General features: G+C 33.8%; 1 protein-coding gene and 1 long non-coding RNA gene across 2 annotated transcripts; one reads left to right on the forward strand and one right to left on the reverse strand.

Annotated features, from left to right (window-relative positions):
* Positions 1–167: 167 nt before the first annotated feature.
* Positions 168–7,143, reverse strand: LOC145092650 (mediator of RNA polymerase II transcription subunit). The gene is made up of 20 exons (XM_079030611.1): positions 6,773–7,143; positions 6,532–6,575; positions 6,345–6,444; positions 5,291–6,265; positions 4,936–5,170; positions 4,634–4,851; positions 4,351–4,558; positions 3,966–4,243; positions 3,792–3,875; positions 3,623–3,717; positions 3,394–3,556; positions 2,912–3,328; positions 2,710–2,823; positions 2,489–2,614; positions 2,255–2,403; positions 1,852–2,092; positions 1,060–1,780; positions 803–984; positions 584–687; positions 168–505 (listed from the first exon to the last, which is right to left on the reverse strand). The coding sequence occupies exons 1-20, from the start codon at positions 6,956–6,958 to the stop codon at positions 304–306; spliced, it is 4,842 nt and encodes a 1,613-aa protein (XP_078886737.1). The 5' UTR covers positions 6,959–7,143; the 3' UTR covers positions 168–303.
* A 5,762-nt stretch (positions 7,144–12,905) lies between these two features.
* Positions 12,906–14,855, forward strand: LOC145094519 (uncharacterized). Its single transcript, XR_013703393.1, has 3 exons — positions 12,906–13,480; positions 13,679–13,831; positions 14,345–14,855. It is a non-coding gene; the product is annotated as an uncharacterized LOC145094519 (long non-coding RNA).
* The last annotated feature ends 6,026 nt before the right edge of the window (positions 14,856–20,881 follow it).

Consider the following 20,881-nt stretch of genomic DNA (forward strand, 5'->3'; position numbering starts at 1 on the left):
TAAAAAAAGATTCCATTATATATAATTGGAATTAGAAAGAAAAAAAGAGTCTCACTGATCTCAAAAGTCAACTTTCCTGCAAAGATACTTGATCATCAAGATTCAACAATGGTGAAATAGATTGCTGTTGATTTGTTCTACTTAGATCTTAATTCTTTATGTAATAATAATAATAATAATAAGACACTTGATTACATTAACTATTCCGTATAATATTATAGTGATTTGAACCGCGTCATCTAATAATTACTGTACATTACACTGAAAATGTTAAACTGTTAATTACCAAATCTACCCTTAACCTCAAGATGGACTCTGAAAGAGCTTTGGATGAGTAGCAGCATAAATAGAAGCATTTGCATCTGTATTTAAGTGAGAAAGAAGATGTTGCACATCTGTTCTTAAATTTTCAATAGCTCTTCCACATAAAGCCAAAACATCTGGTCTTGCTTTTGAATTTGGCTGCACAGGACCCCCTTGACCTTCATAATGCACGATATGATGACTGAAAAAAAAATATTACAATTTTAATTTCAAGAATTATTAAACTATATTCACACGTGATGTTTGAATAAAATCTTACAGGAAGTCAATAAGGTCAGTGATTTCTGATGCTTCAACAGGTGTTGACGGCTGAGAGTTCCTCCCGAAAACATCCACCATCATGTTCAACAGCAATTCGAGTGTCTAGAAAAAATGACAAAACTACCCTTTCAGAAAGAATCTTGTGTGCCCAAATCACTAACATTAATACTTTTTTTAAACTTTCAGAAGGGTATATAAGGAAAGTGGAAAGTTTTACCTTGCTGAACAAACTATGAGCATTTGCTAATCTTGGAAGCAATGGGCCCACAATGCGGAAGGCTATTCTGAGCACTGCTACTGATTTTATAGGGCGTAAATGGTTTACAAGGAGATGTGTTTTATCCAACCATTCTTGTGGAAGATTATTGAAGAAAGCATGAAGCAAAGCCACCACATTTCCTGAAAAATATCATAATCATGAAAATTAATCAAAAATACTTTTACTTTTTATTTTTTTAACAAATTGTAACTTACCAATGACAGTGGAGGTATTATCTTGAGCAGCCCATGAAGGATCCAACAAAGCATACCCAACAGCAGAATCCAATTCACTAACAGACCTCTTCCCATCTGAAAGCCACCAACTCTCTTTAATCACCCGTGACGCCTCCGCATACAACTGCACATGGAACTCACCAGGAAGCTGAGCCAAAAGCAACCCACAAGCTTGAATCATCAAACAAGAAAGCTGTTGACTTGCATAACAACTTCTCGAAAGAAAACCAGAACCATTCTGTCTCGATCTGCCCAAAGAATCATTACTCCCGCCCGAAGGTGATGTGGGCAGGGCAGAACCCTGCCCGGAGCTAGTCGAAGCTTGATGAAAACCATGGTTAGATTGAGTAAGAGTCGGTTGAATATGAATAATGATTTGAACTAATGCAGTTACAATCTGTGATGCTGTTACAGGTAATGATAAAATTTCAATAACTGCGGTTTCGAGGATTAGTTGCGTGTAGGTCCCGGGGTCTTGGATTTGGTAGAATGCTTTTTGACCTTCAAAAGTGTTGGTTGACCCGGTTTGACTTACGGTTGGATTTCGGTTGCTTTTTATACCGTTTGCTGACGTGTCGATTTTGCATTGGGGGATGACGTTGTGGACGATGTTGCATAGAAGAGACCCGAAGTAGTCCAGTGGCGGACACATGGCGTTTGATGAGTGGACGTGTTGTGGAAATGACTCGGAGAATGGCATCTGAAAGGGTTTGACTTTTTTGGTCAAAGGAAAAGTCAAAGGAGGGATGAAATTAGGTTAAAATCGGTTACCTTTTTGATATCCAGCACGTTGAGGATTCGGAAGATGAGTTTTGCGGGAAGATGTCCGTAGAAATACGCGAGAATATCGCGTACAAATGTGATGTTTAAAGGGTAGTAATGGAGGAAAGTTGAGTAGAATTGAAGAACTCTATCAGCAGCTTCTGCAGCATCGTTTTCGATAAGTCTGTAGATGATCAGGGGTATAACGGGAAGTAAACGTGCTGCTATGTCATCGAAAAATGTCGGATATCTGCAAAAACACAAGATAAAGGGTAATATAGTAATTTTACTTGGAACAGATACCAAAACCGTTACAAAAACTTCAAATAGTGACCAAAATTGCAAGATAAAACTTTTTGGGACCAAAGTTGCAAAAATCAGCTATGCTCAGGGACTAAATGTGTAATTTCACCTTTCTTTCCATGACAAATGATTGCCTAGAGCTTTTTGTAATTCTATACGTTTGAAAATTCCAGTTTGAAGCCAGTGTTCAGGCTTTCCACGATTAGCAACATAAAATTTTATCCTTTGTTGAAGCTCTTGTCTTTCAAGTAAATTAACCTGAAAAAAGAATACACCATTTAATGCAACACATTAAAAACAAAACAAAACGCCACTAGAATATCCAATATTTACGGTTACATACCACTATACGTAAAGCATGTGGATCATCATCACGATCTATTAATGCCAGAAGCAAAATGTCCAATGGAAGCAACTCATGGTTCCAAATAAAGTATGCAAGATTTGCACATGCCCTCATTATAAGATCCTAATAAATTCAAATCAAATTAGTAAAACAAATAATAATATTAAATACCACTTAAGCATAAAAGGAAGTTTTTTTTTATTATTATTTTGTTAAACCTGCAAAGGATGTCCATGTTGTAGCTCCAATTGCATATTATGAAGAAGGACATCCACCATGGCATACATATTCTCAGTCACTTCTTCAGGGGAAAATTCTCTCAAAACACGTCCCTATTAAAATAAAAACTATAAGTTTTTACGACCAAAATAAAAGAAAAAAGATTTTTAAAAAAAAAAAAAGAAGAAGAAGAAGAATTACGAGGTTTGCGGAGTTAATATTCTCTGGATGCCCGTGCATGAGAACCCATGCACCAGCGCATAAATATCTTCGGTGTTCAGGGAAACTTGTATTAAGATAAGTCATGACATAAGTAGGATTGGCTGAAGGAGTTAAGAGCTGATTACACTGATTAATCACAGTTCCTTCAGCCAGCTGCCATTTTTGAATTGCTAGGCCCCGCTTGTCCATTCTTCCAATCAATGCATCACATAAAACAGGTGGAAAGTACCTAAGGGTTTTCCCTGACCATGTGTGTTGACTTGTTGCCAATATTTGTTCCAACATTGTTTGAAGATAAAGCAAATGTTCAGCATCAGCAATTCCACGTGTTTTTATAATTATAGCAAGATTCACTACAGTTATTCGATTCAATGTCTCCGTGAACTCCGTGGGACCCTGTAATCAGTTGAAGTTTAAAAAAAAAAAAAGTCTAAAAGTCAACTATTATGAGATTATCTGACCTTTCCTTCTTTTCTCACGAAGAAGAATTCTCGCAATGATAAAATGAGATTCATGCATAGATTTTCAGCCAATCGAAACACACGATGATCTCCTCGTTTTCCTTTTAGGGTTGAGAGGATTTTAGTGACATCATACATTAATGTCTTGCTTTTTCCTTGATACCTAAAATGGGTAATGAAGTTTAAGTATAGAATAAAATAAAAAAAAGGAGGATAAGTTAGTTGATACCTGTATAGGGAAAATAGACGATAGTTGAGAATTTCAAGGACCAAAAGTGTAGCAGATGGTTTGTTTAAGATAGATGGATTCCTCTGATGTAGATGCTGCAAAATTTAAAAAATTATTAGAATTTAGAATGTGAATATCAATGAAAAACTTTAAGTAACATGAATCTTACACTTAAATGTGAACGAAATAACGAATGAGGTTGAATGAGAAGCAATCTAGTATATGTTTCAACCATTGCAATGTTTGGCACATGCTGCATTTATACAAAAGATCAAAATATCACAACATGATTAAGAAATATTTTACGTATAATTAATTCATATGGGATAGTGAAATCAAATACCTCTCCAGAGAACATAGCTTCTTCCATCTGAAAAGCAAGCTTCAAACACAAATTAATTGAAAATCCAGACAACAAAGATATAGGAACAGGATGAACTTCACGCATCATTGAGATTCTCTCATTAGACTGTAGATTGGGACCTGGTAATTCTGCATGTCCAGCAGATGTTAACCAACTCATAACTGTATCAGAAGCAGGTTGTGCCATTGTATAAGACACAACCCAAAACATCCCAATTGATCTATCATCAAGATTCATATAATCCATCATATGATCCCCTAACAACATTCAAATATGTAACAAAATTGTTAATGTTATGAGTTATGTATTGCTATAATTGGTAAAGTAATGTAAGATATATATATATATATATATATATATATACCTTTAGTTACTTGTCTCCACCATTCATCGATTTGTTTTCCTTTTTGAAGCTGTTCACTGTTTAAATATTCTCTACTAGAAGAGCTTAATGACCATATACGAAGATTCTGACAACTGCTTATGAAATCGAGAAGGATACTTTGGGGATTATTAGGGTCAGAGCTTCGATCTTCTTTATGAAATGACAAAATCTTTCTTGTTGTGTCCATCTATAGTAAGATGTAAAATGATTAAAATCAAATTAATGGTTATCTTTTATCTACTAAAAATGACATGTTAATTACCTTTCTAGAGTCTGCATTTAAAGCATGCATCACAAGCTCAACACGAATAATCTGTGCAAGTAACCATGTGACATGATTTGTTCTTAAAATCTGGTGATCATCTTCAGATAAACGTATAACTAACTTGTCAACAAAGTCAACAAAGTCAATGCAACCACTTTTCACAAGGAAAAAGAATACGTCTGAATAGATAAGCCACTCCTGCCAGCAGTTTACTTCTGCATCAAGTCAAAGATTGGAAAACAGTCAAAACTCAAAAACACAGGTTAAATAGGTAAAGCACAAAAGTCAAAAGCTTTTACCTGAATTGGTCAACCTTAAGAGCTCAACAATTCTATCAATGTTTGCTTCACATATCATGTCTGAAGTGAAAACAGCACCAGGGGTAGGTGCTTGTGGGTGCTGTCTGTTACAGGGTGCAACAAGAAGGACACGCCTCCACCAATCAGGTGCTGGAGTGCATCTAAGAGCATGTCTGATACATCGAAGAGCTCTCTCCCAATCTAGACTTCCTCTTGATATACATACAGCAATATCCTATACAAGGGTAAAATGGTCATTCAGCCACTCCACCGTAAAGGATTTAATGGGTAAAGAAAAATATCAATGTAGGATTTTTGTACAACGAAGAGATAAATCAAAAGAAAAAGTGATCACCTCTCCATGAAGAGGTTCTCCAAGAACACTTGGATATGTAATAGGTGAATATCTCATATTAATGGCTGCTTCGCCTGAAATAGTAGTTGTAGCCTGAGCTAAAAGGCGTTGATTCCCAAAAGTTGGACAGTGAATATGTTGATCCAACATTTGCATATGCATAGCCATCATATCTCTTCTTCTATGAATCTCCAAAATAAGTGTAAAAAGTGCTTCATCATCAGATATGTTTTGTAAGAACTGTAGTCCACTTCTTACTAATTCATAAAAAGGCACACGACATTTGTTATCATCAACCAAAAGCCAAATCACATCTAAACAATTGTGAAGCCATTCAAACAACGCCTTATCTCGTTTCCATGATTTTATTCCATCAACATCATCACTCCCTTGTTGCTGTTGATCCCAGTTAACTAGCCAATTCATCATGTGGTTGAAAATATCAGCATGTGTACATGGTTTTAAGCTAGCTTCTAATGCAGAAAATATAATCTTGCAACACAACTGTCTCAAGCTGCTTATAGCATTGTCTCTTGTTAATACATTACTTCTTGACATCTGACCATTGTTCATGTCTGATGATTTTACAGGTGATATAGCTGTTGTTGATGGTTCATTTGCTGATTGAGATGGGGAACCGATTCCATGAACAGATATTAAAGGGGATGCTGGACTTGAAGATTGAAAGTTTGAAGAATTGGGGATTGTGGTTGATGGTAACATTCCGGTTTGTGATAAAGATGTAGAGGTGATAGGTGGAGGTGGTGAAGCTGTAGAGGAGACACTAACTGACATTTCTGCAGATGAAACTGCAGAAAGAAGAGATGGTAGAAAAGTATCCCAGTTTATGTAGCCAATGGTGTATAAATTTCGTAGAGCAAAGAGAATAAATTCTGCCCTTGGTGCATGATTACTACACTGGATAACCAGAGAGATAAGCACTGATTCTGACACAGTGCGTAATTGTTCACGATCCTGACAGAAGTAATTCAGATGAGGCAACCAAAAATGGAGGGATCATGAAAGTTTGATGATCAGTTTTATGGAAACTTACAGGAAATTGGTTCTGAAGCTGCTCAAAATCTAGAAGAAACTGTTCATTGCGTGGAGGAAGGTCTCGGTTCAGAGCAGTAACTCGTTTCTGTGTCTTGTTCCTGTAGTTAATCTCATCATCAACATCCATGTATCAAAAAAACTTTTATTACTCATTGAAACTGAAACGTAAAGAGAGTTAAACATACGGAGGTTCTCGGACCAAATCGTCTGACTTTTCGCGGCCACTTCTCTGCAAAATTTGAGATTTAAAAACAAGATTTTCAGAAATTGATGGAGTAACAGAAACTGAAAACATTGTAGGGGGATGTAGGCATATCGAAAAAAAGTAAGAAATTGATTATTCCATGGTAATGAACATCATCATTGGCAATTAGCAAAGCGTAAGGTTCGTTAAATTTGGTGTGGATATAGAAGAAAGTAACGTACACCGAGGTATAGATTGAAGAGGTCGATGATGGCTGGTCGTGCCGGGTGGAATTGGAAAGCCCTGGCAGCGGCAGCTCGGTGGTGGCTCTGATCCCCCATATCTGTCGGGTTTGGTGATTGAGTGGTGATGGATGTTAAAGGTACACCACCACCACCACCACCACTAGCTGTCGGAGCTCTGAACATATATCAAATCGATTTAAGTAAATCTTAACCGTCGCCGTCGTCCCCAACAAATTCAATTGTATCGAACTGTCAGGAAAAGGGAGGGTTTAGACCTTTAGGTGCTGACTATTATTTACTTACATTAGTCTCCGACGCCTTTTGCCTCCTATTCACGGTGGCCGATAATTTATGCTTCAAAATTGTTCGACTAAATTAATTAAAAGAAAAGAGTTCGAGTCGATAATTTATGCTTCAAAATTGTTCGACTAGATTAATCGAAAGAAAATAATTTGAGGATGCTTGATAGTTATTGATTGTCATGTCTAATTAAAAGAAAATAATTAGGTTGTATTTTGATTGTATCCGGTTCTTATTAAAACTAGATTATAACCCGCGTTAAACGCGGGGAACATATAAAAAAAAAAAATATAAATCGTTAATGTCATATATGTGGACAGTTGGACAGTTTTTTATATTAAAAAGAATTGGATGCATTAATGAGTTAAAATGATTTTTTTTCAATTCTTCAATACATATATTAAACAAAATTAATATCATAAATCAAAATAAGAGATGAGTTAACAATTAAAAAATTTACCCTACATTTGATATTTTTTCCATCAGCCACTAATTAGCATGGTCAATAACATTTTTAATATGATGGTCAATCAATACAAAAGAAGCAGACTCATATTCATATTGAACACGAATTACGACCATCGCCGTAAAATTATAAAATGACACTTTAATGGACAATGAAATAAAATTGGAAACATTCAAATATAGATTAATGGCACAAGAACCTTACAAACATAAAATTATGAACTTACTTGCTATAAACATCAGAAACTTCACCACAACAATCACAAGTAAATGCTTCAACATTAGTATCACCATCATTCTTACTTACCTTTTTTGAATAGTCACGGCAATAAAAAGAATATCAGCATTCGTCTAAATCAAAATCGATGACAGTGACAATGATGGACAAACCAATTTCCTATTTCAAATATATATATATATATATATATATATATATATATATATATATATATATATATATATATAAATTCATACATATATTCATTATCATACTATTTTGAATTCTTTGATTTCAAATTCTATAATTATGAAAGGTAAATACAAATTACTTGATTTTTAAAAGGAATGAACCATATTTATGTTTTGACAGTTATTTTAACATTTATTTCACTTCAATACATTCCAAATAAAAATTTCAGTCACCATTAATAAGTTTTCAACTTCCCAAACGTAGTCAACTTAATTTAGTTAATATTAATTTTATTTTATTTTATTATGGCATCATCAAAATGATCCAATGATTAAAATTAATTAAGCAGACAAAATGAATGGTCCTGATTGTTGAATGTAATGTCATCAAGTTTCTCTTTTAATATATATAGACACTAAACCCTTCGAGAAGGTACTCTATTTTTACTTTTATTTTTTTTTTTTTTCATTCAATCCAAACACATAATCCAATTCAATTAAGACAGAACTAATTAAACTGAATTTTACTTCATCTAATCCAAACATAGAATCCAATCGAAACACACACACGCACACAATCACAAACACACACACACACACATACAGAGAGAGAGAGGGAGAGAGTGTGTGTGAGAATAGAAAATCCATTTATCAAAAACTCACTAATAAGCCACTGATACATATATTGAACACATAAACTATAATCAAATGTAAGAATTAATCAATAAATCAAAAAAAAATGTTAACCTTATGAAGCTGGTATTCGAACGTGATGCTGCAAAGTACTGATTTCATGAAATTGTGATAACAACCAAATGAGATTATACTTATACGTAATTTTGAACAACGATTTTGGAAAGGATATGAAGAAATTAATATTATGATTCATATCATAATATTTTGAATTCTTTGATTTCAAATTCTATAATTATGAAAGATATATACAAATTACTTGATTTTAAAAATGAAGGAACCATATTTATGTTTTGACAAATATGTTGACATTTATTTCACTTCAATACATTCCAATTAAAAGTTTCAGTCACCATTAATAAGTTTTCAACTTTTCCTAAAGTAGTCAAATTAATTTAGTTAATATTAATTTAATTTTATTTTATGATGACATCATCAAAATGATCCAATGCTTGAAATTAATCAATGAAACACAATGAATGGTCCTGATTGTTGAAGGTGATGTCACCCAGGTTTCTCTTTTAATATATATTAGATTATAACATGCGTTAAATACGAGGGAACACATGAAAAAATTATAACTCGTTGAAGAACATATTTGTAGACAAATTTTTATGTTAAAAAGAATTGGATGCATTAATGGGTTAAAATGAATTTATTCAATTCTTTAATACATATATTAAAAAAAAGTTAATATCATAAAACAAAATAAGAGATGAGTTGACGATTAAAAAAATTAACGCTACCTTTGATATTTTTTTCCATCAGCCACTTATTACCCTGGTGAATAACATTCTTAACATGACAGTCCAACAATACAAAAGAAGTAGACCCAGTTTCATATTGAACACGAATTACGACCCCTACCTTAAAATTTATAAAATGACACTTTAATGGACAATGAAATAAAATTGGAAACATTCGAATATAGATTAATGACACAAGAATTTTACAAATGTAAAATTATGAACTTACTTGCTGTAAACATCAGAAACTCCATCACAACCATCACAACTAAATGGTTCAGCATTGGTATCATCATCATTCTTACTTAATTTTTTTGAACAGTCACAACAATAAAAAGAATACCAGTCTTCGTTTAAATCAAAACCGATGACAGTAGCAATGATGGACAAACTAATTTCCTATTTTATAAAAAAAAAATTAAAAATATATAAGAAAATTCATATATATATATATATATATATATATATATATATATTCATTGTGTTATGCGCTATAAATTTATAAAATTAATGGAAAAATATTAATACTGTTAAGTATACCTTATTATAATCTGGAATATCATCAATGTTCTTGATTGGAAAACGGAGGTAGTAATCTTCTGTCTTGGCCACAACATTATTAGTGTTAAGTTGTGTAGTACTAATGGAAGACTCAACATTCAAATCCATATTAACAATACTACATATAAGAAGAAAAAAATGAAGAATTTAAACAATATAAATAATTAATGATTAAGAATAAGGAAAACAAACATTAAACTATTAATTAATGATAAAAGACGTACGTTTTTTTGAATTTTGAAATGTGAGACATGTCATCATTAATATGCAATCTTGACCGAAACAAACAGTTACCCACTTGAGGCTGACCTGGAAATAACAATTAAAGTTAAAAATTAATTTATCTTATAAATAAAATATTAATGTAATGAAATGAAAATTATTAATGAAAAAATATTCTTACCCCCCCCAAGTTTTAAAATTTGCCATACGTAGGAGGATGATAACACCTGCATTATCATTTTGATGTAAGCAAATCATTTTACAGCAAGTATGTATAATAAAGCAATATCAAAAGTACATTGCCTTTTTTTACCTTTGGACAAAAAACCATATGCTGATTGAGAAACACAAACACAAACATATATTAAAGAAATATATGAATCATTCCCAAAAAAGTAGTTTTATTGCAAGGGTAAATAAGTCATTTTGAAGAAATAATATATGTAGACAGTAAACTTTTCGAGAAGATACTCCACTTTTACTTTTCTTTATTTCTATTTTCATTCGATCCAAACACATAATCAAATCCAAACACAGAACTAATTAAACTGGATTTTACATCATCAAATACAATCATATAATCTAATCCAAACACACACACATACATACACAAACACACACAACAAAGGTAAATAGGTCATTTTACAACAAGTATGTATAATACTGCAATATCAAAATTACATTTGCCTTTTTTTACCTTTGGACAAAAATGCATATGCTGATTGAGAAATACATACACATATATATAAAAGAATATACAAATCATTCCAATTAAAAGTAGTTTTTACAGCAAGAATATACTGAACATATACTTTTTTTACCTTTGGATTGTTTGTCAAAAACTCACTAATAAGCCATTGATACATATACTGAACACATAAACTATAATCAGATGTAAGAAATTAATCAGTAAATCAAAAAAAAATGCTAACCTTATGAAGCTGTTATTCGAATGTTATGCTGCAAAGTCCAGATTTCACGAAATTATGATAACAACTGAATGAGATTATACTTATACATAATTTTGAACAACGATTTTGGAAAGGATATGAAGAAATTAATATTGTGATTCATATCATACTATTTTGAATTCTTTGATTTCAAATTCTATAATTATGAAAGGTATATACAAATTAGTTGATTTTAAAAAGGAAGGAATCATATTTATGTTTTGACAATTATGTTGACGTTTATTTCACTTCAATACATTCCAATTAAAATTTCCAGTCGCCATTAATAAGTTTTCAACTTTCCAAACGTAGCCAGCTTAATTTAATTAATATTAATTTTATTTTATTTTATGATGACATCATCAAAATGATCCGATGGTTGAAATTAATCAAGGAAACACAATGAATGGCCATGATTGTTGAAGGTGATGTCATCAAGTTTCTCTTTTAATATATAGACACTAAACCCTTCTGGAATCTATTATATTTTTACTTTTCTTTATTTATTTTTTTCATCCAATCCAAACACATAATCCAATCCAATTAACACATAACCAATTAAACTAAATTTTACTTAATCCAATCCAAACACACACAGAGAGGGAGTGAGAGAGAGAGAGAATAGAAAATCCGTTTATCAAAAACCCATTAATATGCCATTGATATATATACTGAACACATAAATTATAATCAGAAGTAAGAAATTAATAAGTAAATCAAAAAAAATTGCTAACCTTATGAAGTTGGTATTCGAACGTGATGTTGTAAAGTCCAAATTTCACGAAATTGTGATAAAACTGAATGAGAATATATACTTAACATAATTTTGAACAACAATTTTGGAAAGGATATGAAGAAATAAATATTGTGATTCATATCACACTATTTTGAATTCTTTGATTTCAAATTCTATAAATATGAAAGGTATATACAGATTACTTGATTTTAAAAAGGAAGGAACCATATTTATGTTTTGATAATTATACTAACATTTATTTCACTTGTATAGATTCCAATTAAAAATTTCAGTCACCATTAATAAGTTTTCAGCTTTTCAAACTTAGTCAACTTAATTTAGTCAATATTAATTTTATTTTATTTTATATGACATCATCAAAATGATCCAATGGTTGAAATTAATCAAGAATACAATGAATGGTCCTGATTGTTGAAGATTATGTCATCAAGTTTCTCTTTTAATATATATAAAGATTATACCGTATTTAAAAATGACAATTTTATTCTTATGTTTTGTGTTGAATAAAAAGTATTTGTTTGATAAAATATTTGAATAAATTTATGAATAGTTATACAAAAACCTAATTTAAACATAAATAATTACAGATTATACTATATATTAAAATTCTCTATCCTTAGCTATCCTTAGCTACAATAAATTTGCTAAGGATGGGGCAAAAATGGTCCTTCCTTTATACATACATGTTCACTTGTGTCGTTCTAATAGAAGATTTTAATTTTAGGGCAAAAATGGTCCTTCCTTTATATATACATGTTCAATTGTGTCCTTATAATAAAAGATTTTAATTTTAGTCCCTGGCCAAATTGGTCCCGGATTTGTACACATGTGGGTCGGTGTATTAGACACGTGTATGTTAAAATCATCCATATATAATAATTAGGTTCCCTTACTTGCTACATGTTGTTTCCTGGTTGCTGTCAGATTTAGTTTTCATTCTACTATCACACGTGTACGTTATCCTCTCCACCGATTGCTATTTTTCTAAACCGCCTCCCATTCTCTCATCCACTTTACCCGTCTGCTTGCTTTTTTTTCACACCGGCGAATCCTTCCCCAAGATAAGAACGGAGCTGATACCGTGGTTCCCATGCCTTCCCCGACAGGTTCTGCTTACCTTCCCCCCACCTGCTTTCTCATCCACCTATGCCCTTTGGGTCGAGAAACGAAGAGCCTCTGTACGAAGGGACTAGAAATTCCCCACCGAAGCTTTCCGGTTTACCGGAGGCGACAAGTTGTTTGATCGTGAACAGGAATAGTACACGTTCACCTCCGTAAAGCTAAATAGTGACGGCCGTTCGGTGAAGATGCGGGCATCGACACACGCATCAGGTCTGTTTCTCATACCCATTTATGATGATTCGATTTGTTTTGTCGAGGTCAAAATCCATCGGACCTTCTACTCTTTCATCTTTTGAAGAACACCACTGCGAGGTTAGATATTCCTTGGGTTATTTACTTTAGTCCTAAATCGGTTGAAGGAATAGGGTAAAATTTCCAGTTTGGAGCTTTATGGTGACCATGAACGCACCATTGTCGGCCCCCTTCGCTTCTCGGGTGCCCCGAATTCTCCATTGTTGCTTCTTCAGACTTCCTTCACCAGGTTCGTACTTCGTTTGAATCATTCCTTTTCCAAGTTTAATGTTTTTAATTTTTGTTTCTTTTTGGGTATTCATGCCTTATCTTCAGGCAGGGTTTCGTTCGTCAAGTTTGAATTTCAGTTTCCGATTGCTTAATTTTTCAATTCGGTCTTTGCTTGGTTGCATTTTTTTGTTTGATTTGGAGATTTTATTCCACACAGGTTACCAATTTACTTTCAAATTTGTCTCGAAACTGAGTATTATCTCGACTTCTACCATCCTCTTCCAATGGGTGTACATCTTTTATGTCCAACCACCGACATATGAAATTGAAGAATAGAGGAGATTGAGAGGGAGATATTTAAAGTAGACAGGTAAATCACTTATTAGCTAAATTTTCCTTTATAAATGGTCAGACATAAAGCTATTTGTGTATTCAAAAGTTTTTAATTTATTGTTTATATAAATGTTTCAACTTCTTTGAGCTTTAAAAGACCTAAGGTTTCTATGTTTAGATTTAAGTTTAAAAGTTGAAAACACGTAAGGTTTCTATGGTTGTAATATATAAAAGTTGAAAAGCATGACATAAAATTTTCAAGGGCATAGACGGTGGGTTAATAGGCAGCAACATACAAAACGAGAGGTGTTTTTTTTGTTCCTTTTGCTAGAACATAATAACGTATGGGTTTATAGATTTAACTAAGGCACTGAACATGGTTAATTTCTTTTCATATAGTTGATCAATAAGTTTTTGACAAAAGATTGACTGCATCATTCAAGAGAGTCTTTCTGTTAATAATGATGATGTTAGTTTTGGATATTCTCAATTTAATTTCTCATATACTAAATTTATGATTTAAACTTTTTGATGATGTTGTTTATTTCAGAATGGATATCTGCTCTTGCACAGTGACTTAATTTCTGGCAACTGTACTACTGAGTCGACTCAACAGGGTGAAGTTATTAGTTGTTCTGCAAGTGGTATGAAGCTACTAACGACCTAACAGTATGTTTCATGGAACTGTCATCTCTTAATATGACATTTTACATATATGATAATTTAGGTAATTAGGCATTTGTCTTGGTCTGCAACTACTTTTTAAGTCAAGTGAAGAAAACGGGCCAGGTGAGTAGTTGTAACTTGTAACTTAAAATATTTTTTGTTAACTGATTCAATGTTTGGTATCTCAGTGAGAGGTCTTGGTTTGATTCCCGGGGTGGTTGGACGTTTTGATTCTGTGAACGGTTGTAGAGTGCCTCATATTGGCTGGAATACTTTGCAAATTAAAAAAGATTCACTTATTTTATATGATATTGCAAACCGACATGTATATTTTGTTCATTGTTATCGTGCTGTACCGATATGTTTTTTTTTAATAACCAAATACCAATTTTACCCTTGACAATGGTTTTATACAACACAACAATCCGAATAAAATAGAGTTTGGGATACATTTATAACTTTCAAGTACACATCTTCTGAAACAATGTATTGCTTCATTACTTTCGAAAGCAAAGGTTTCATATGGAGCTACTCCAGCCAGTGCCATAGTTTTTGTCCAAATTGCCCCTTCATACTCTTTTTTTTTGGATAAAAAAATAATGATTTACTGCTTTTTGGTCAATTGATCTTTCATACAAAGTTTGTTGCTTCTGTAAAATGCAGAAGCTTTGTCTAAAAGGATTCTTGATTTCATGATATTTGGATGAAATTACTAGGGAAAATGTAGCAAGTCACCTCCAAGTATGCAACTCTTTTCTTGAAAATTGACCTAATTGGCCTCTTTTGATGTTATATAAATTTTTTAAAAAAAAAAAATCTTTTTATCATTATGTTTTTTTTATCATCTAAAAATTTTATTTACTAATTAATTAAGCCACTACACTAACATTTTTTTTTATTGATTTAGTCATTAAACTATTAGTTTTTGATGATTTATCCACCGAACTATTTTTCATTTTTCTTTTGCATTATGATGCACTTTTTTAAGTTTCAGATGTTATTGATTGTGTATATCTATAATGCCACAAGTTGTGCTTATATAAACATATATGTAGACATTTTTTATAGTTGCAGCTGGAATTTGAGAGGCAAAGGATGCTGAGGCTACAGTTCTTTAGGTTCTTCCAATTTCAGCAGTAATGGTTTTATTGTCATTATGTGTAATTTCCATTTTTTTCGTTTTAAGTGCACTAAATAGCAATGCGCTTTGAATTTACATCTTCTTTTTTGGTTTTTTTTTTTTTGTAATTCATTTTTTTACCAACAAACAAAGTACATTGCTATTTGTTTCATCTTTTCATATTTCCATGTATTTGATATTATACTCTATTCAATCTATACAGTTGCTTAGTATTTGAATGACATTATAGCATCCTACTTTCGTAACCTGCCAAACATCAACAACAAAAACCGACCCGTGCAACGCACAGGCCTCATTTCTAGTTCTATAAAAAAAATGTTTGTATTTTGTAGAGATGAAAGATCGGACCTAATTGTCACCATTTCGGCATCATGATTCAATTGTCATCATTCCAGCCAAAGTATTCCCACATTAGACTCGAGGGTATGGAAGAGGTGTTTTTCTCACTTTTTGTGGACCACATATCTTTTCTCTTATTTTCCTTTCCCCCACCTAAAACCCAAGGAATTGGTGAGAAGCTCTCATCACTATTTTTTTATTATTTTTAAATATATTTCATACATATATTGTAGTTATTTTGTAATGAATTAAAAACCATGAATTTTGATATATTTTTTATATTTTTTTAGTAGGTATATAATTTTATAAATAATTAAAAAAAATTGCCCAATAGAATGAGGAGAGAGAGTGCGGCACCCCCTCCCCCACCTCTTTCCTGCGGGTTGCTTCCCTCAGCCAGGGGGCGGTGTTCCAGTGAAAGGGAAGCTCTCTTGCTCCCCTTTCCCGCTCCATACCTTCCAGCCTTATATCGAAAGGAGTTGATTTTCTAATATGTGTTACTTCTATAAAACAGAGGGTGTTAGCCGATTAAGAAGACGACTTTGCGACTTTTGTTATAACTTTTAGATTCTCTTGATGTTTATATGGAATAAAATAACACAAGAAACAAAACAAAAGCATATGTTAAGCATGAAACATAGTAAAAAAAGATGTAAAGTAAATAAGAAAATTTGTAGTTCAAACATCCGCATAACTGACTCCTAGGGCTGTTCACTGTTCAGATAAAACCGAATTATCCAATTGGACAATTTGGATTGGACAATTTGATTCGGATATTCGAATTTTCGGATTGGTTTTCAACAAAACCGAATTATTATTTTGGATTTCGGATTGGTGTGGTTTATAAAATAAGAACCGAATAATCCAAAAAATCGAATAAACATTTATTATTTATCTATTTATAATATATATCTATAGTTATTTATTAATTTTGTAATTCATTTTTTCAAATAGATTCAAAATGTTTCACCCGATAAAAAAACATTAATATGTATTTTCTCTCGAAAGTTTTGTATCTATAAAATAGTTAACTATAATATATCTTCTTATTAGTTGTTTATAAATTTCAAATCACAACTAAATTATTTGTTTTTGTTTCTTGTGTAAAGTTGGGTAATATTATAATTATATGTCGTTTTAAAATGTTTTGGTTTTTGAAAACCGAATTATAAAAATCGATCCAACCGAATTGTAATTGGATCGGGTCGGACCGATCCATCCAAACGAACACTCTTAGATACTCCTATTAAAGGATGGTTAATGAAACATCATGAGCTCCAACATCCATGTTCATAGATGATAAAAACCTTTAGGAATTGAAAAGGTTGAACTTCCCTGTTCATAGATGATAAAAACCTTTAGGAATTGGAAATGTTGAATTGGATTATTCCTTTTAAAATTGAGGAATTTGATTACTAATTGTGAAAATATAATGATATGGGATATGTTTTGAAGCAAAAAAAAAAAAAAGACATAAATAAATGAGTTGATTGTTACAAATACTTTGATGATATTTGACCTATCCCCTGATATCATTATATATGTATAAGATATGTTAGGCAAGAGCATGAATTCATGGTTCAATAAGTGATTAAACATTTTGTAAAGTATACATGAATCAAAGTTAAATTTGACTTGAATGTAAAATTATGGTTAAATTCGTATGCTGATACGAATCCATATGGATCCTTTGTTGCCCACCCAATACAATTCTCCTTTCCAACATAAGAAGTCATAAAATAAGTGATTGTTACAAAATGATATCACAAAGTAATTGTATTAATCATCTGTATGTGAGTTTGGTTGCTAATTGATCCATTAATTTTGTAATGGATTAAGATACAAATCTAATTGAGGTGTCAATTACAGATAAACACACTTATACACACGTGGAGGTGGGTGTCGCTTCAGATGGTACCGGCGACGGGGTTGTGTAACAACACGTATTTTTCATAAAATATTTCATATCAATTTCTGAAATATTAGAGGAATTCACATTATTTCCAAAACTAGAGTTTCAAAAACCTTTCCAAAAAAATACGGGTGTATCAATCTGAAACATTCCAAAAATACAGTCTAAATATTTCATTTCAAATCGTTAAGAAAACCATAGTTATCAAACATCATATAAAAATCATAAGTCGTGTATCTCAAAATATCATAAACATCTGACATATATATATATATATATATATATATATATATATATATATATCAGAGTATAAACATCCCAAGCTAAACAAATGTATGTGCACTACAATCATCCCGAACTCTTCCTCTTGCTATCGGAAATACCTGAAACCAAAACTGAAAATTGTAAGCACGAAACTTAGTGAGTCTTCCCAAACTACCACATACCATACACATAATCACATAGTCACATGATAACATAACATTGGGCCTTGCCCGCTACATCAGGCCCCGCCCGGCATCGGACAAGTCCAACATCGAACCGAAATCTGGCATCGAGCCCCGCCCGACATCGAGCAAAGCTCGGTATACATATAAACATATCAAAAATACACATAATTAATCACATAACATAAACATATAAACATTCCTCGGGCCCCGCCCAACATCGGACCGAAATCCGGAAGCATAGAAACATTCTCAGGCATTGCCCGACATCGGACCGAGATCCATAAACATATAAAACAGACACATGCAAGAATCACGAACACATCAAGCATACAAACATTCCTCGGGCACCAACCAACATCGAATCGAAACCCGGAAACATATAAACCTACATCAGGCATTGCCCGGCATTGGACCTTAACCCGAACATACTAGCATACATATACGGGTAGCATTGGTGCCTTCAACCCCTGCATACATATACGGGCCGCCAAATGGACCCAAACATGTCCTTAGCCCATTAACTGACTTCTGATTGCCCATTAAGGCCCAATAGCTGATAAGTCCAAATATTGTCCCAATCCGAGGCCCAAAAGACATAAAGCCCAAAACCTGAGAGTACACAGAGCGTACTCTTCTATACGCTAAGTGTACAGGCTGTATGGCGTGTATGCTGCACGTACTGGCTTGTACGCCCAGTGTACGACCCTGTTAAGCCATATTCTTCAAAATTGCTTAATCCCTTAAGACCTTAAGTCTAAATTACATATCTGAGTCCATTAACATGTCTTAACTCACAAAGTCGATTACTTGGTGGCTTGCAACACACCAAATGGACCCAGACTTGGAATATAGCAACTAACTTCCATGGAAATGACTATAACTCATCCATGGTCACAAAAGGACCTCGAATATCGAAACTTTACTGACATAGGGGCACATTTAGCACTTAGGGTGGCAACCCTAAGCCTAGAAGTGAAGTTGAATCATAAAAATCCATTCTTGAGACCTAAGGAGGTCCAAAACTCCATTAACATAAATCTAAACATTCATGAGGCAAGTTGAAAGCTTTATACCTCCAGTGAGTGCCAAATGGTGATGTAATCTCAAATCCTTGAGCTCATGATACTCAAGTTCTTCTTCTATAACTTCTCTTTTCTTCTTTCAAACTTCTAAACACCACCAAGATCTTCACAAAGCCAAATACACACAAGGATGAAGCATGAGAGGCTATCTAGGGTTTCTAAGGTTGAGAGGTTGGTAAAAAGGCTATGGTTTGAGTCATAATGTTATATTTATATGGCTTAAACCCTAAAAATCAGGGTTTTGAGTCTGCATGAGTACGTTGTGCGTACGCGCCTCTACCCCCGCATCCAATGTTGCACTGCGCCTCGCGTACGCTAAGCTTATGCCACGCGTACATCTTCGGGTAGCCCAACTTATCGGCCCACTTTGTTAAAGTCCAACTCAATAATCCACTTATCCAATTCATAGTCCAACAATAAATAATAAGTATTTTAAAATAAATATTACCTCAAGTGACGGATGTTACAATTCTCCCCCACTTGAATCATACTTAGTCCTCGAAGTCCGTTGCGTCTGGGAATAACTCCGGGTAGTGCTTCCTTATCTCCTCCTTGGGCTCCCAAGTCCACTTTGAGCCTTGCAGTGCTGCCACTGCACCTTTACCAACTCTACCCTATTGTTCCTTAGCTATTTCGTCTTCCTATCGAGAATGGATACCGATCTCTCGATGTAGTCCAGGCTGTCATCGACCTGTATATCCTATAAAGGCACAATTGCAGAGTCATCCACTAAGCACTTCCACAGGTGGGGGACATGAAAAGTACTGTGGATCTGGCTAAGCTCTGCTGGAAGATCCAAACGATAAGCAACTCGGGCCACCCGAGCCAAAACCCTGAACGAACCGATGTACCTGGGGCCCAACTTTCCCCGCTTCCTGAACCGGATGATACCTTTCAAAGGTGACACCTTCAGGAGAACCATGTCGCCCACCTGAAACTCCAAGTCTGAACAACGCTTGTCGGCATAGCTTTTCTGCCGACTCTGAGCAGTCTGGAGCCTGCTCCGGACCTGCTGGTTCCTCTCAGTAGTCTTGAGTACTACCTCAGTACTCCATATGACTCTCTGACTGACCTCGCCCTAACAGATTGGGGTCCTACACTTCCTACCGTAGAGCATCTCGAAGGGTGGTCGGTCTATGCTAGCGTGGTAGTTGTCGTTATACGAAAATTCTGCTAATGGAAGATATGTATCCCAACTGCCTCCGAAATCCAATACACGCGCACGCAACATGTCCTCTAGAGTTTGAATCGTCCTCTCACTCTGCCCGTCAGTCTGAGGGTGGAAAGCGGTACTAAAGTGAAGACGAGTGCCCATCTCGTCGTGAAACCGCTTCCCAAATCTGGAAGTGAAACAAACATCTCGGTCTGACACAACCTAAACAGGCACTCTATGTCGTGCCACTACCTCACGTACGTAGATCTCAGCCAGCTTCTCAGCCGATATACTCTTCTGGATCGGGATGAAATGAGCACTCTTGGTCAACTGATCCACGATGAC

The sequence above is a fragment of the Lactuca serriola genome, chromosome 3, assembly GCF_051521515.1.
Source record: "Lactuca serriola cultivar US96UC23 chromosome 3, Lser_US96UC23_V15, whole genome shotgun sequence".
Taxonomy (NCBI): domain Eukaryota; kingdom Viridiplantae; phylum Streptophyta; class Magnoliopsida; order Asterales; family Asteraceae; genus Lactuca; species Lactuca serriola.